Source organism: Nannospalax galili, unplaced genomic scaffold, assembly GCF_000622305.1.
Source record: "Nannospalax galili isolate Female #2095 unplaced genomic scaffold, S.galili_v1.0 scaffold388, whole genome shotgun sequence".
NCBI classification, from domain to species: domain Eukaryota; kingdom Metazoa; phylum Chordata; class Mammalia; order Rodentia; family Spalacidae; genus Nannospalax; species Nannospalax galili.
In genome coordinates this window covers 105,131-118,982 of record NW_008360304.1, presented here as the reverse complement: position 1 = coordinate 118,982, position 13,852 = coordinate 105,131, and the positions used below count along the sequence as shown (strand labels likewise).

General features: G+C 43.2%; 1 protein-coding gene across 1 annotated transcript; it reads left to right on the top strand.

The window, feature by feature from the left end:
• Positions 1–7,363: 7,363 nt before the first annotated feature.
• On the top strand, positions 7,364–12,831 carry Sap18 (Sin3A associated protein 18; the record flags this gene model as incomplete). The annotated part of the gene is given in 4 exon segments (XM_008824325.3): positions 7,364–7,494; positions 7,644–7,753; positions 11,917–12,039; positions 12,417–12,831. Coding segments are annotated over 4 exon segments (519 nt in total). The 3' UTR covers positions 12,574–12,831.
• Positions 12,832–13,852: the final 1,021 nt, after the last annotated feature.

Genomic DNA, 13,852 nt, shown 5'->3' with positions numbered 1-13,852 from the left:
TATTATTACTATATTTTTATTTAATATATTTTTAATTTATTACTTTTTTTATGTGTATGAGTGTATTGCCTGTATGTATGTGAGTGCACCCATGCTGTGCAAAGCCTATGGAGGCCAGATTCCCCTGGAACTGGAGGTATGGATAGTTGCTAGCAATTATGTGGGTGCTGGAAATCGAACCAGGGTTTTCTGCAAGAGCAGCCAGTGCTCTTAACCACTAAGCTATCTCTCTAGCCAGACACTTTTTTTTTTTGTAATTTTTTAAATTGAATTTTTGTGTATTTCAACATTTTTTTTTGTCTTTTTGAGACAGGGTCTCCCTGTAGTCCCAGCTGTCCTGGAACTCTGGATGTAGACCAGGCTGGCCTTGAACTCATAGACATCTACCTGCCTCTGCCTTCCAAGTGCTGGGATTAAAGGTGTGTGTCACCACACCCGGCTATCATACAGAACATCTTAATCATCTTTATACCTCCTTCCCCATTGTTATCCTCCTATAGCCCCCCTACTTTCTTTCTATTAAAAAATTTATTATTAGTGTTGGTATGTATGTGTGTGTTTGGTCAGAGGACAAATTTGTAGAATCAGTCCCCAGAGTGCACATGAACTCAGGTCTCCAGGCTTGCTCTGCAAGTACCTTTACCCTCTGAGCCATCTTGCCTGATGCTTTCTAAAATATAACTGTATTACTACTGCCTCGTGGTATTGAGAAATCCCATTGTGATGAACACTGTTTATTTTAAAAGGCCCCCAAGTGAAAAGTTGTATCTAAGGAATGAAATCTCCCCAATGTCACCAACAAAAGGTTTTGAGTTTCTTCATTCTCAGAGCTTAGGTGTTTTCCTTTTAGCTGATTGATTACAGTGCCCTCCTGTGTCCATATGTTTCCACTCTGAAAAGTTTAAAAAAGAACTGGGCATGGTGGCCCACGCCTTTAAATCTCAGCACTGGAGTTTGGGGTGTAGGAGGTGTGGGGAGTGCGGGGTGGCAGAGGCAGATGGACCTCTCAGAGATCAAGGCCAACCTGACCTATATAGTGAGTTCCAGGCCAGCTGGGGCTACAGGGAGACCCTGTCTCAAAACAAACAGACAGAAAAACAGACAGGTTGAAAACAAGAAACAAATAAAAAATTTAAAAGACTTAGTATTAGAATCATAGAACTGGGGAAGGAATTTAAATGTCATTTTAAAATGAATATTGCTCAGTTTTAAAAACTCAATTTTACATTGATCTGAATCACAGAAATTAAAGACAAACTATACCCTCTTTCTAGTGAGAAAGAGCACAGGTAGTATCTGAGAGGTCACAGCTGATCCACACAAGGTGTGTACTTGAACTCACCCCTTGAGACAGCACTACCCTGAACTTATCATTCCCTTGCTTCCCCTACTAAGCAATATTTTAGAGATTTTCTATTTTGAAGGCTACATAAACCAAATCCTAGTGAATCTAGTGACTTGCTTTTTTTAACCATTTTTTGAGTTTATTTTTTGTAAATATTTTATTTTTATTTTCTGTGCATGAGTGTATTACCTGCATGTAGGTAAGTGCACCAGTGTCATGCAATGCCCCATGGAGGACAGAAAAGGCCATCGGATCCCCTGGAACTGGAGTTACAGTTGTCAGCTTCCATGTGGATGCTGGGATTCAAACCAGGGACATTAGCAAGAATAACCAGTGTTCTTAACCACTGAGCCATCTCTCCAGCCCCCTAGAAGTTTATTATTTTAATTTATTTTATGTGTATGAGTGTTTTGCCTGCATGTATGTAAGTGCACCCAGGTCAGAGGAGAGGGTTAGATCCCCCAGAACTGGCCCCCACTGCCATGTGGGTGCTGGGAATTGAACTTGGGTCCTTTGCAAGAGCAGCTAATGCTCTTAACCACTAAGCCATCTCTCTAGTATGTGTATTTGAGTGCAGGTTCCTATAGAAGACAGAAGCAATGGGTCCCCTGCAGTTAGAGTTATAGGTGGTTACAAGTTTCCCCATGTGGCTGGGTGCTGGGAACTAAACTCTGATCCTCTGGAAGAGCAGTACACAATCTTAACTGTTGAGCCATCTCTCCAGCCCTTTTCTACCTTTTGAAAGACTATATTGAACATTACCCAAGATGGCAGCTTATGTTCATGTCAACAGTTTTTTTATGGGGTATACATAAGGAATAGAATGATGAGGTCTTAAGGTGTACACATGACTAATCTTTCTACAGTTTTCCAAATAGAATTCCCTTTCATCTGTATCTTTGGCAGTGCTTGGCTATCAGCCTTTCAGAGCTTGGACATTCTATCAGGGTGAAATGTGACTTCACTGTGATCTGAATTTGATTTTCTTCTAGGTATGGTGGCACACATCTGTAATCCCAGCACTCAAGAGACAGAAGCAGAAAGACTACTGCAAGTTTAAGGCCAGCCAGGACTACACAGTGAGTTAGAGGTCAGCCAGGTCTACATGGTGACATCTTGCCTCAAAAAACAAAAAATCGGGGGCTGGAGAGATAGCCCTGTGGTTAAGTGCATTGGCTGCTCTTGCAGAGGAACAAGAACAACTGTTCACAACTCCAGTTCCAGGGGATTTGATGCCCTCTTCTGGCCTCAGTGGGTATTGCATGACATGGGTGCACTTATATGCAGGCAAAACACTCATACACATAAAATATGCATACATACATATGTACATACATAAAGTGTATTTCTCTGACTGTTCATGAGGTTGGTTGTGCATCTTTTCACATTTATCCTTTATTTACATTTAATAATGGGTTTTGTCTGTTTTCTCTTAGACTTTCCTCCCTCCCTCCCTCCCTTCTGTGATTTGAGAGTGTCTCTTATATCCCAGGGTAGCCTCAAATTCACAACATAGTCAAAGATGACCTTGAACTCCAGGTCCTCCTGCCTCCTCTTCCTGACTGCTACCATACCCAGTTTATGTTGTGCTGGGGATTGAATCCAGGGCCTCAAGCATGCTAAGCAAACACTCTACCAACTGAGCTAGACCTTGAAACTGTCTTCAAGCCTTTGGATTATCTTTTCTTTTTTTCAATTCACAGGCATTGGTTGTTCTTTGTGAAGTCATTTTGTTTAATAGTATAGTGCTGGTAGAGAAAGGTGCATAAAATATAAATGTTTTCCTTCCCTTTTTTTCAATTTATGCTTAAAATTGCATTTATTTATTATTTAGTGTGGGTACACTTGAATGCATAGCACGCATGTGGAGGTCAGAGGAAAACTTTTGGGAGCCAATTCTCTCCTTCTACCATGTGGGTCCCAGGGATTGAACTCAGGTTGTCAGGCCTTCGATGAGGCCCCTCCTTTTTTTTAATTTTTAACTTTTTTTTCTTGGAACAGAGTCTCCCTCCTCTTAGCCCAGGCTGGCCTGGAAATCAGTTATGTAGTCTAGGCTGGCCTCAAATTCACAATGATCCTTCTGCCTCAGCCTTCTAAGTGCTGATATTAGAGGTATGTGCCACCACTTCAAGCTTAAACACACCTTTAAAAGAATAATTTAAATTCGAGCAACCATATAACTATCACTTACTTAAAAAAAAAAAAAAACAAGCCAGGCATGGTGGTACACGCCTTTAATCCCAGCACTTGGGAGGCTGAGGCAGGCGGATCTCTGTGAGTTCAAGGCCAGCTGGTCTACATAGTGAGTTCCAGGACAGCTGGGGCTACAAGGAGACCCTGTCTCAAAAAGACAAAAGAAAAAAAGAAAACAAACTGCTGCCAACTCTCCAGAATCAGTCCATTTACTACCCCCTTATAATGGTGCATTCTCTCCTCAGGGGTAATTATCATCTGACCTTGTATTTATAATTACCTCAGAGTCTTATCACCTGGGAATCATCTTGAACAATATATTTTAGGATTGCCTGCTTTTGAATGCTATAAAAATGGATTCATGCAATGTCTATTCTTTTGTGTCTAGCTTCTTCCGCTCACCATAATATTTGTCAAGTCCATTGTTTCTTATATCTACAGTCTGTAAATTTTTGCTGCTGTACAGTATTTATTGTTATAGGATTTTGTTTTGTTTTGAGACAGGGCCTTCCTATGAATCCTAGGCTGGTCTTGAACTTCTGACCCTCTAGCCTCAGTCTCCCAAATATTAGGATTGCTGGTATGTATACCCTACCCTAGCTTAGCACTTTTTGTTTTTCAGATAGTACTCTGCAGCTCAGGCTGGCTTTGAATTTACAATCTTCCTGTTTCAGTCTTTCCAGTGCTGGGATTACAGACCTGTGCTACCATGCCTGGCTTGTTTAAAAATGTTTATACAGTATAGTATATGTCAATTCAATGAATTACTGTACTATTGGTGGACCTTAGATTGTTCTTTTTCATTCTTTTGATTTAATTAATTAATTAATTAATTTTTTGGTCTTTTTTGACACAGCGTCTTCCTGTAGCCCCAGCTGGGCTGGAACTCACTATGTAGACCAGGCTGGCCTTGAACTGACAGAGCTCTGCCTTCGTCTGCCTCCCAAGAGCTGGGATTAAAGGTGTGTGCCACCACTCCTGGCGATTTAATTAAATTAAATTCTGAAAGAAGGTTTCATGTGGTCAAGCTGGCCTCAAATTTACTATGTAGCCAAGGATGGTCTTGAATCCCAGTCCTCCTGCCTCAACCTGCCAAATGTTCAGACCACCAGCTTAATTTTATATTATTAAAACAACATGGTTAGCTAGGCATGGTTGCACACATGACTTTGATTCCAACACTTTGGATGTGGAGGCAGATCTCTGTGAGTTTGAAGTCAGCCTGGTATATGTAGTGAAAACCTATCTCTAAAAAACAAAACAAAGCTGGGTATGGTGGCACACACTTCTAATTCCAGCACTTAGGAGGCAAAGGCAGGCAGATCTCTGTGAGATTGAGGCCAGCCTGGTCTACATGGTGAGTTCCAGGTCAGCTGGAGCTAGAGAGACTCTGTTTCAAAAACCAGTCCAAACCAAGTAAGACAAAACCCCAAACCCAAACAAAACAAAACAAAACCTAATGTGGCTGTTTTACATAATGAAGAGTTCTTTCCAGCTTCAGTAGAGAGATGTGCTGAGATACATCTCAGATGATAAAGTTAAAAGGTTAATGCCAGCCACTCATGGCAGGAGAACCTGAAACATGGTAGAGACCCAACAAGAACCAGAATAACTGGTGGACTTACTGGTAGATTTTAGAAGGCAGAGGTCTCTGAGCTTAGAGGGGACAGGGCTCTGAATTTAGCAGATTAGTGAAGGTACTAGATGTAAGGCATTAATTTAGGCAGTTAATCCTATTGTCCCACCCTGCCTTAGGGATGATACTGGCTAGAAGTAGAGCAGTTTAGAGACTGTACTTGACAGGATATAAGTAATGGCTGATCCCTTCTACAGGGGCAGTCTCGGTGATCTAACAGCATTCTTACAATGTCTCTGATGCACTTGACAGGGTCTCCCTGTAGCCCCAGCTGTCCTGGAACTCACCATGTAGACCAGGCTGGCCTTGAACTCACAGAAATCAGCCTTCCTCTGCCTCCCAAGTGCTGGGATTAAAGGTGTGTGCCACCACGCCCAGTTTAAAGGATGTGTCTTTAACTGCACTAAACAGCCCTACTTTCCAAAAAGTGCTTATCAATTTATAGTCTCATCAGCAGTGCCTGTGAATTCCCATTAGTCTGCCAACACCTCTATTGTTGGTTTCTAATTCTTTTATGATTTATTTTCATTTGTACAAGTGTTTTGAATGTTGGTATGTATACTGGTATATAAGTAGTGCCTGCAAGGGTGGAAGAGGGTGACAGAGCTGCCATGTGTGTGCTGGGAATCCAACCAGGGTCCTCTGGGAGAAGTACTCTTAACCCCTGAGCCACCTCTTCAGCCTCAGCTTTTAATTTTTTCAAATTAAGAAAAATCCAATCCATTAAAAGCAATCTTTACAGCTTTAATGATTTCAATACTTGATTTGCTTATTATTTTGAACTTCTTTTTTTTTTTTGTCTTTTTGAGATTAGGGTCTCCTTGTAGTCCCAGCTGTCCTGGAACTCACTATGTAAAACAGGCTGGCCTCGAACTCGCAAAGATCCACCTGCCTCTGCCTCTCAAGTGCTGGGACTAAAGGCGTGCGCCACCATGCCTGGCTCAAACTTCATTCTTAAAGCAACTCTCCAGGTTTTTGGAGGGATGTCCAGTTTCACTGGAGTTATCTTCTTGCTGAGCTCTTACATACTTGGAATAGTAGCTTTTCTCAAAATATGCTTCATGAATTATCTTCCTGTGCTCTACAATGTATTGTGAAGGGTTGGAGGGTTATTTGAGACAGGGCCTCCCCGCGGCTCCAGTTGGCCTGGAATTCCCTATGTAGCCCAGACTGGCCTCGATTTCAGACATCTGCCTGCCTCTGCCTCCCCAACGGGGGCCACCACGCCAGCTATTGTGAAGGTTTTAAAAAAATATTTGTTTGCCAGGCGTGGTGGCGCACGCCTTTAATCCTAGCACTTGGGAGGCAGAGGCAGGCTGATATTTGTGAATTCGAGGCCAGTTTGGTCTACATAATGAGTTCCAGGACAGCTGGGGCTGAGCCCTTTTTTAAAAAAAAAAAAAAAAAAAAAAAAAAAAAAAAAGTTTTTATGAATGTTTTGCCTGAATGTAAATAAGGCACTGGGACACACAAAGCTGGGGGAAGTAGAAGGTGTGGGATTCCCTGGAACTGGATTTATGGCTGTTAGCTGCTGAGCCATCTCCAGCCCCATATTTTGAAGGTTTTTAAATCCAGTTAAATGTATCCTTTTCTGGACGGTAGTTTTTGTCGCTCATATTCCTGGGGCCTGAAGACAGTCTGCATTATTTCCAAAAAACTTCGTTTCGCAGCTTACGTTTAGGTCTTTGATTTGCGTGTGGCATGGGAGGAGACCAATCCATTTTCTTCCCCAGTTCGGAGTGTTTCAGCATCACTAACTGAAAAGGCCCCATCCCTCTCCAGGAATGCCTCTCACCTCGGGTCCACATAAGGCCGTCTGTTATCCATCATAACTCTCACTACCCGTCCACATTTTTACATTGCCCTGAGAGTTCTTAAACACCTAAAGTTAGCTGAAAGTTTGCCTCACTACGTATGAGAATGTTTCTTTAAGTTATTTCGGCTGCGAGCCCTTAAATGGACGGAACCGTCAAACGGCGGACGATTACGGCTTCTGTACTCCGCAGCTGTACTCCTCCGCGCATGCGTGAGCCCCTCCCCCACATTTCCCCGGGCGCAACCCGTAGGCGCGTCGGGCAGCGCTCCACAAGAAACGCGCATGCGTCGCTTGACGCCCCACCCCGCCCTGCCCCGCCCCGCCTCTCGCCCACTATAAAGCCTCGTGCGTTTCCTCGCGAGAGACTACTTGCTCATGCTCGCTGCGGGGGTCGGAGGTCAGGGCGAGCGTCTCCCGGGCCGAAGGAGAAAGATGGCGGTGGAATCGCGCGTTACCCAGGAAGAAATTAAGAAGGAGCCAGAGAAACCGATCGACCGCGAGAAGGTGAGGGCGGCTTGGCCAGGGCGGTGGGGGGACGCGGCACGGCTTGCGTGCGGACGTCGGGGTTATGCGCGGGGCCGCTCGGAGGCCGCCGCACTTGGAGGACGCGAGCCGCGCACCCGTCGCCCCGCTGACTCTGCCGCTTCTTCCAGACGTGCCCGCTGTTGCTGCGAGTCTTCACCACCAATAACGGCCGCCACCACAGGATGGATGAGTTCTCCCGCGGAAACGTGCCCTCGAGCGAGCTGCAGATCTACACTTGGTGAGCGCTCCGGGCCGGTGGCCGACAGCTGCCCCGCGGGTTGTCAGCCGGGAAGACCTGCCTTTTAAATTTCCGCCGAGGCTTGGACCTCAGAGTGGGGGTTTTCAGGAGGGCCGAAGGGAGTTTACCCATCTTGTAACGTTTTTATGATTGATGTTGAATGAACAGATGCAACACTGCCATTACCGTGATGGCTGCCCAGTACTAAAAATACGTAGGTGATTTGAAATGTAACTGCTGCCCTTGAGGGACTCCATCTATAAGATCGGACCATGAAAGGAATTAAGAATGCGTGGGATCCTCAGAGAGCACTGCAGTACTGAACCTTAAGAATCATAACACCAGAAATTAAAAATTAGCACCAAACCCCGAAATTTCTGCTCTACCACATAATGTAAATGCTTTTGGTGTTGTTTTAGTGAAGACTGGTTTTATCTTGGTGTATCTGCCTTGGTGCCTTGTCAGCTAGGATCATACAAGTTTATCCTTTGTATTAACATTTTAATGGATTTTGAAAAGCAGTAAAACAAAAATGTATATTTTAAAATTATGTCTACCTTTTGAAACAGGGTCTCCCTGCAGCCCTGTCTGGCCTTGCCACTATGTTAATCTGCATGGGAGATCTTCCTGTTTCTACCTGCATGTATTTAAGTTTACCTGTGTGTGCAGTACCCACAGAGGCCAGAAGAGGGTGTCAGATCGTCTGGAACTGGAGTTCTGAACCATTGTTAGACAACATGTGGGTTCTGGTCTCCTGCAAGAGCTGCCAGTGCTCTTAACTGCTGAGCCATACCTCCAACTCCCTAAAATATTTTGTTGTTTTTAATAGCCATGGTCTCATGGTAGCCTAGCTAGCTTGGAATTTGCTGTGTAGATCAGGCTGGTCTTGGATTCACATAGATGTGCTTGCCTTAAAACTGCTGGGATTAAAGTGGTGTGTGTGTGTACCACCACACCTGGTTGCATCTGTGCTGATTCTTAATACCCAGTACACTAGAAATGCAAATATTAGCTGGTCTTGAACTCAGAGATCTGCTTGCTTCTGTCTTAAGAGTGCTGGGATTAAAGGTTTTGTGTGTGTGTATGTGTGTGTGTGTGTACACCAGTATACCTGGCTGCATCTGTGCTGACTCTTAATACCCAGTACACCAGAAATGCCAATATTAGCTTTGCAAACTATAGCTCTCAGATTGAAAGTATATGTTAAATACAGGAACAATTTCTATTTCTGATCTATAGTTGGTTGAATTGTGGATACAGAATCCACAGATGCAGAGGGCTGGCTGTAGGTAGCCTTAGCTCAAGGGCAAGGAGGAAAGAAGTCCAGAGGACCAGCAAAGAAAGACTGCTGAAGCTCTAGATGCTGTGTAAAGCTTAGGCAGCAAGCCAGTCACCATAGAAGTTCTGTGCTTGGTGGTCATCAAGGAGGTTATTGGAAGAAAAACTACTAAGATCTCTTCGTCATAGTAACCAGAAAAACAGCCAGTATGCAGCCTGGTTGCAAAGAATTAGCTTATATGGTTATGTAAACTAGATAGACTCCTGGGTCCCAAATATATAGCGCAGGCTTCTCATTCGTTGGAACTCTTTGCACAAATCTAAATTTATATCCATAGCCAGAATTTCTTTAGGAAGCTTCAGGTCTGCTCTTAGGGCCTTTCAACTGATAAGAGCAGGCCCACCCAGATTATAGAAGTCAATCTTTTTACTTTAAAAATCACCTCAAGGGTCTGGAGAGAGGTTAAGAGCAGAGGACACAGATTTAATTCCCAGCACCCAAATGGAGACTGACAACTATCTGTATCTGATGCCCTCGTCTGGCTTCTGTGGGCACTGCACACATGGGGTACACTTACATGCAGGCAAATTTTTTTTTTTAAATGTAAGAAACAGATATTCATAATATGAATTAATACTTTTGTGTTACAGTCTCCACATTATATAGCATGATATCTTAAGTTTGTTTTTTTTGAGACAAGATCTGTAGCCTCACCTGGCCTGAAACTCACCATGTAGACTGGGATGGCCTGTCTCACAGAGATCCACCTGCCTGTCTCCTGAGTGCTGGGATTAACAGCGTACACCATTACACTCTGCTTAAAAAACAGTTTTAGTACTATGTTGTGCATATGCATGTCAATGTCACTGGTTATTTCCCCGTTGGTGAGATTTAGGCTATGATTATTGCATTCTTCAATATGGCTTTCCCTTCTTTTTAAGAAATAGGCATGTATTATTCCTCCTTGCATGGCGGCATAGAATAGTGTTTGGTCTGAAACATTTTCTTGGCAAGATGTAGAAATTTTATAGCCTGTCTTGTGCAGATTTGTTTGTTTGGAAATATCTTTCCCTGTACTGAGCCCTTTTTTTGGTTTTTTGAGACAGGGTCTCCCTGTAGTTACAGCAGCTGGCCTAGATTCACGATGGAGACCAGGCTGGCCTCAAACTCAGAACAGAACTCTGCCTGTTCTGTATCCACAGTGCTGGGATTAAAGGTGTTATCAACCACACCTGGCTCTTGTATGCTTTTTTCCTTGCTGTTAGTTGGCACCTGGCCTACCCTACTGCTGTTTCCAGTGGGGAGAGTCCAGAGGTGAGACTTTGCCTGTTATGTGAGAGTGGTGCTTATGTGTGTATCATCTTTCCCTATAGCTTGGGGAAAACTTTGCTTACTTTTGAAGGTGACCCATCTTTGTGAGCAAAGTGTTTATGGTAATTCAAGTACTGTCTAGATGACTTATTACACCTACAGTCATTTAGTAGGTTGGTAGCCTGGGATCATGCATTAGTATTACTGTTTGTTGTCCATGTAGGAGGTAATAATAGGTGGCACTTCCACATGCAGTTTTACACAAAAAGAAATTTGAGCTGAAGGTAGGTATAGCTCAGTAGTAGGGTGCTTGCTTAGCATGCAAGCAACCCTGGATTTCACCCCAGCACCAGAAACAACAAAAGAAGCAGAGATAAATTGAACATGATACTAAAGTTGGGGATAGAGGAAAAAATAGATTTGTATCTGTATTTAAGAGGTAGAAATAATGGGGTTGGAGAGATGACTCAGTGGTGGCCAACAACTGTAACTCCAGTTCCAGGGGATCTGATATACTCTTCTGACCTCCACAGACATTGCATGACAAGTGCACCCACATACATGCAGGAAATACACTCATACACATAAAATTTAAAAAAAAAATTTTAATGAGGTAGAAATAGTTCAGTGTGGTGGCACATACCTTTAACCAGCACTGGGGAAGCAGAGGTAGACAGATGGATCTTTGAATATGAGGCTAGTCTAATGAGTTCCAGATCAGCCAGGGCTACACAATGAAACCCTCTCTTAAAAAAAAAAAAAATTAACATACTTGTGAATGAGCATTGCATATCCTTACAGAAATGCTTCCCTAGTACATATGTATCTTAGAAATGAGGGGTTTTTTGTGTGTGTCTTTTTGAGACAGGGTCTCCCTGTAGCCCCAGCTGTCCTGGAACTCACTATGTAGACCAGGCTGGTCTTGAACTCACAGATATCCACCTGCCTCTGCTGGGATTAAAGGTGTGTGCCACCACGCCTGGCCTATGAGGTATTTTTTTGTACTTGAATAATTTGGACTTCAGATAAGTAGACCACTGATGAGATGTTATGTAGCATCTGAAGAGGACACGTGGAGTCTCCTAAGGCCCTATAGCACTCAGTCTTTAATTTATTGAAATTTTCAGCATTGAGGCTGGCACAGGGAATATAAAGTAGTGTGTTTTCTTTCTTTGGTGTGTGTGTGGGGGTACATGTCGCACTTTTTAAGAGTTGGTTCTCTCCTTTCACCTTGACATGTCCCAACACAGGTTTCTAGGCTTGTGCAGGCAAGTACCCTTTACCTGCTGAGCCATCCCACCAGCTCACAAATAGTATTTTTAGGTGCTTTAAATTTTAGTATAGCCAGGTGTAGTGGTACACCCCTTTAATCCAAGCATTTAGGAGGCAGAAACAGGTGGCTCTCTGAGTTCAAGGCCAGCCTGGTCTACATAGCAAGTTCCAGGCAAGCTGGGACTACAGGGAGATCCTCTCAAAAAAAAGACCAAAAAAACTCATGCATGTATTGCTGTTTTTAATATCATTATAGTATTGCTTATTAAGCAAATCCTCTTTTTTTAAAAAAAAAAATCAGGATGGATGCAACCTTGAAAGAACTGACTAGCTTGGTAAAAGAAGTCTACCCAGAAGCTAGAAAGAAGGGCACACACTTCAATTTCGCCATTGTTTTTATGGATCTTAAAAGACCTGGCTATCGGTAGGTGACTTCAGTTCCTTTTATTTCCTTTTGGTTTTGATATATTTTAACTAGTAAGAATGATCTTTTCTTCCTTTACTTTCCCTCTTTTCTTTCTGACAGGATCTCAGTATGTAGCCCAGGCTGTCAATCATCCTGTTTCAGGTTCCTGAGTGTTGGAATTATAGGCATATACCACCATGCTTGGCTTTGGAATAATTCCTTTAATGACCCTCTCTAGTGGAGGATGGTGTCTATAGGTTTAGAACATTTGGTTTAGCCTAATACAGTACCTTGAACTATGTTCAATGATGAAGCAGATCATTTCATGATCTCTCAGTAGTCTCTGTTTCACTGATCAATTATAGTTCATTAACAGTTGATTTCCTTTCCTGCAGAGTTAAGGAGATTGGCAGCACCATGTCTGGCAGAAAGGGAACTGATGATTCCATGACCCTGCAGTCACAGAAGTTCCAAATAGGTGATTATCTGGACATAGCAATCACCCCTCCAAATCGAGCACCACCTCCTTCGGGGCGAATGAGACCATATTAAATTCTATTTACTTTCTTGAATTTATTTTTCAACCAATTGTGTAAAATAAACCTACATATTCTTTTTTCCTCCCCTGGTCCTTGCCATTAAGCCTTTAAATTTACAACAAATTGTAATGCATCTATTTAGGAATTAGAGTTGGATGTACTTTGGTATATAATAGAAAGTCCATATGTTTCAAGCACTTTGTAAAATATGAAGAAAAGTGCTCTTAGCATTCTGTGTAAAACTGTTGTGAAATATATGTGTGCAATTGGCCCAAGTGTGAGTGTTAATGTTGGCATGGGAACAGAGTCTCATCTTACTTAGGTTTGTATTTAATAGAGAAGGCACCTGAAGCCTTAGACAGCAAGAAAGCCATGGGGTTGTATAAAATGGTGCACACATTTGTGGTGTAGACTGTAGTGTGCAGGTAGGAAACAGACCTGTGTGAATGAGGGAGGTTGAAGATGTCTGTTGGAAGAGTTTAGCCTGCCACGATCAGGATACAGTGGCACAAGAGACACAAGAACATGTGCCTCAAAGAATGCTTTTATTGTAAAAGCGGAATAGCACTGGGCGTGGGGGCGCATGCCTTTAGTCCCAGCACTCGGGAGGCAGAGGCAGGCGGATCTCAGAGTTCGAGGCCAGCCGGAGCTACAGGAAGACCCTGTCAAAAAAAAGACCAAAAATAAATATTTTGCCTCCTAAACATGTAGGTGAAAGGAATTGTATCTTGTTAAGTGTTGGGTATATTAGCTGGGCGTGGTGGCGCATGCCTTTAATCCCAGCACTTGGGTGGCAGAGGCAGGCAGATCTCTGAGTTCAAGGCCAGCTGGGGCTACAGGGAGACCCTGTCTCAAAAAGACCAACCCCCCCCCAAAACAAAAAACACCAAATTCCATACCTATTTTTCATGTGTGTGTGTAACAGAAGCAACACTAAAACCAAGCTTATTGCACTGTGATTAGGTGCTTGGCTATGCCAGACACTGCTAGAGAGCAACTTTGCCAAGCATTATCTCACCTTTCACAATGACTGATTTCTAGCTACAGATGACATTGAGTCCTGTAGCACAAAACTGTTTTGTTGATTTCTTTTTGAGACAGGGTCTCCCTGTAGTCCCAGCTGGCCTCGAACTCAGAGATGTGCCTGCCTCTGCCTCCCAAGTGCTGGGATCAAAGGTGTGTGCTTTTATCGGTTTCTTAAATCATAAACACATATCTTAAGAAAAAGAGGCTGTTTCAGCCTGACAATGGTAAGAGCAACCAAATGAAGACTTCAGTGGCTGAAAGCACTT